This window comes from Alnus glutinosa, chromosome 4 (assembly GCF_958979055.1).
Source record: "Alnus glutinosa chromosome 4, dhAlnGlut1.1, whole genome shotgun sequence".
Classification (NCBI taxonomy): Eukaryota; Viridiplantae; Streptophyta; class Magnoliopsida; order Fagales; family Betulaceae; genus Alnus; species Alnus glutinosa.
The window spans coordinates 34,850,819-34,852,825 of NC_084889.1; the positions used below are offsets into that span (position 1 = coordinate 34,850,819).

At 37.6% G+C, this 2,007-nt stretch overlaps 1 protein-coding gene across 1 annotated transcript; it reads left to right on the top strand.

Annotated features, from left to right (window-relative positions):
- The first annotated feature begins 451 nt into the window (after window positions 1-451).
- Window positions 452-1,106, top strand: LOC133867023 (uncharacterized). Its single transcript, XM_062303694.1, has one exon. The coding sequence runs from the start codon at window positions 518-520 to the stop codon at window positions 872-874; it is 357 nt and encodes a 118-aa protein (XP_062159678.1). The 5' UTR covers window positions 452-517; the 3' UTR covers window positions 875-1,106.
- The last annotated feature ends 901 nt before the right edge of the window (window positions 1,107-2,007 follow it).

Genomic DNA, 2,007 nt, shown 5'->3' on the forward strand with positions numbered 1-2,007 from the left:
ACCTGCTCGAACACTCCGTACCCCCTTCGATCTCATTCTCTTTCTTCCTAAATTCTTTAAAAGTTGGCCATGGAATTTTCTCTCAGTTGAATGGCCTCATTTCCCACTAAAAAGTAAAAGAAGTTAACTCCCATCCTATAACTTCAAGAACATTATCACCATTTTATGCTAAAAAATTAGTCAAAAACGTGTTTGCTTTGGGGGCAACCTATGAGTATCGTGTTGGTAACTCCACACTTTTTTATCTCTCTCTCTCTCTCTCTCCCTCCAATTGGCATGATTGTTAATATATTTTACTTGGTCCATTACCAATGCACAGGCTACGGCTTTTACAACGCTTAATTGCCGCAAATTCCGCTAGCTTGTTCAAAACAAACGTTTGACCCCACCTCCTTAATTAAACTTTGTAGCACCTTTGTAACTACATATAACTACTTCTATAAATGCCGACCTTTAATTTGTCCCTTCGGCTCAGAGACTTTGAGCATCGAGAAGCTAGCTAGCAGGTGATCGGGACATGGCCAGTGGAGCAGCCGACGGGCTATTCAGATGTGTCTACGAGGGCTGCATTTCGGGCTGTGACACGGGGATTGAGCGCCGGCCATACCACCGTAACTGCGGCTGTGCACTCCATGACAAGTCACGTAAAGCTAGCTCGCATGCATTGCCGGCCAGGCCGTGCAAGAAGAACGTATCCTACCCAATAAGGCGGTCCTGGAGTGAGGGCTCCTTGGCCTTGCAGGCGGCTGCTGCGGCTAATTCTAACCATTCTTCCCCGTCTTCTTCGCCGGCTGTGGTGGGGGCTGCGGGGAGGCCGCCTCACCTGGGTTTTTGTGATGAGGAGGAAGAGTATGTTTCATTATTCAAGATTTGAACCTTTTCTTTAGTCATTCATAGATCTCTCTTGAATAATTCATAGACTGCATATCTTATGGATCAAAATGCATGGGTTTTGTATTTGATGAAATGTTTTTGAATGAAATCCTTTCATCAGTGTACGTTATTATATTGTGTAAATATATGTATATTGTGTCAAGAAAATTTCAAAAATTGATCTTTGGGCCCCATTTTCATTTCATGTGGAAAGAAACTAATTAAGTATCAAACTTATATGTTCTTAAAGTATGTGATTTTCACTGTATTTTTAAGTGGATTTGTTTTGCTTCGAATCTAGTTAATTTAAACGTTATGCGTATTCATACACGATTAATTAGTTGAAAAAAAAAATGGTGAACCCAAGTATTAAATTCTGTAAATTATGGATTCCTAACCTTGGATTAATTAGTTCCATTCAATTGCCAATCTTGATCAATATCTCCCATTGAAAAATTTCACAAATTGAATTTTCACCTTCATCTTTAATTTTCCACAGCCGTGCCCGTCTGGAATTGCTGTGGCCTGTGGATAAGAGAGCTTTTATGTGTAGAGGTTTGCCAAAGTTGTTTAGCTGGTTAGTAATTAGGCTTTGCTTGATAAAACTTTTCTTTTTACTCAATTATTATTATTTTTTAAACAAAAATATTAACAAACAACCAAAAACACAAAAAAAATTAAAATTATTTTTACTTTTATATAACTTCATAACACTTTCTTTTTTCTTTTTCTTTTTTTAAAAAAAAAACAAAAATACCGTTTAAAAAGCATTAACATGTTAGTTAGTTTACAATTAAAGGGCCCCCATAATTGTATAATCAGCCTGTCATGAACGCGTTTCCCAAATTAATGGCCAGCACATGCTTGCTGGATCTGATCATGGGCATGTCTGCTGGCGGCTCCCTTTGTTCCATCAATTAATGATAAACGGGAAAAAGAATAAACAAAATAAGATGAAATAAAAAAGATACAAAGAAAAAAAAAAGACGTTTGATTCCCGATCTGTCTTCTTAATTAAATATATAAAAAGATCTTTTATATATATGAATAAAGAAGTAGTCTTCTATCATGGTGTTGCTGAAGCTGGCCATATGGGACGGTGACAGAAGGACAAAATGGGCGTGACTGTGAAAC

Bases quoted from the DNA above. Each gene is read 5' to 3' on its own strand.
- LOC133867023 (XM_062303694.1), top strand. From the start codon at position 518: ATGGCCAGTGGAGCAGCCGACGGGCTATTCAGATGTGTCTACGAGGGC.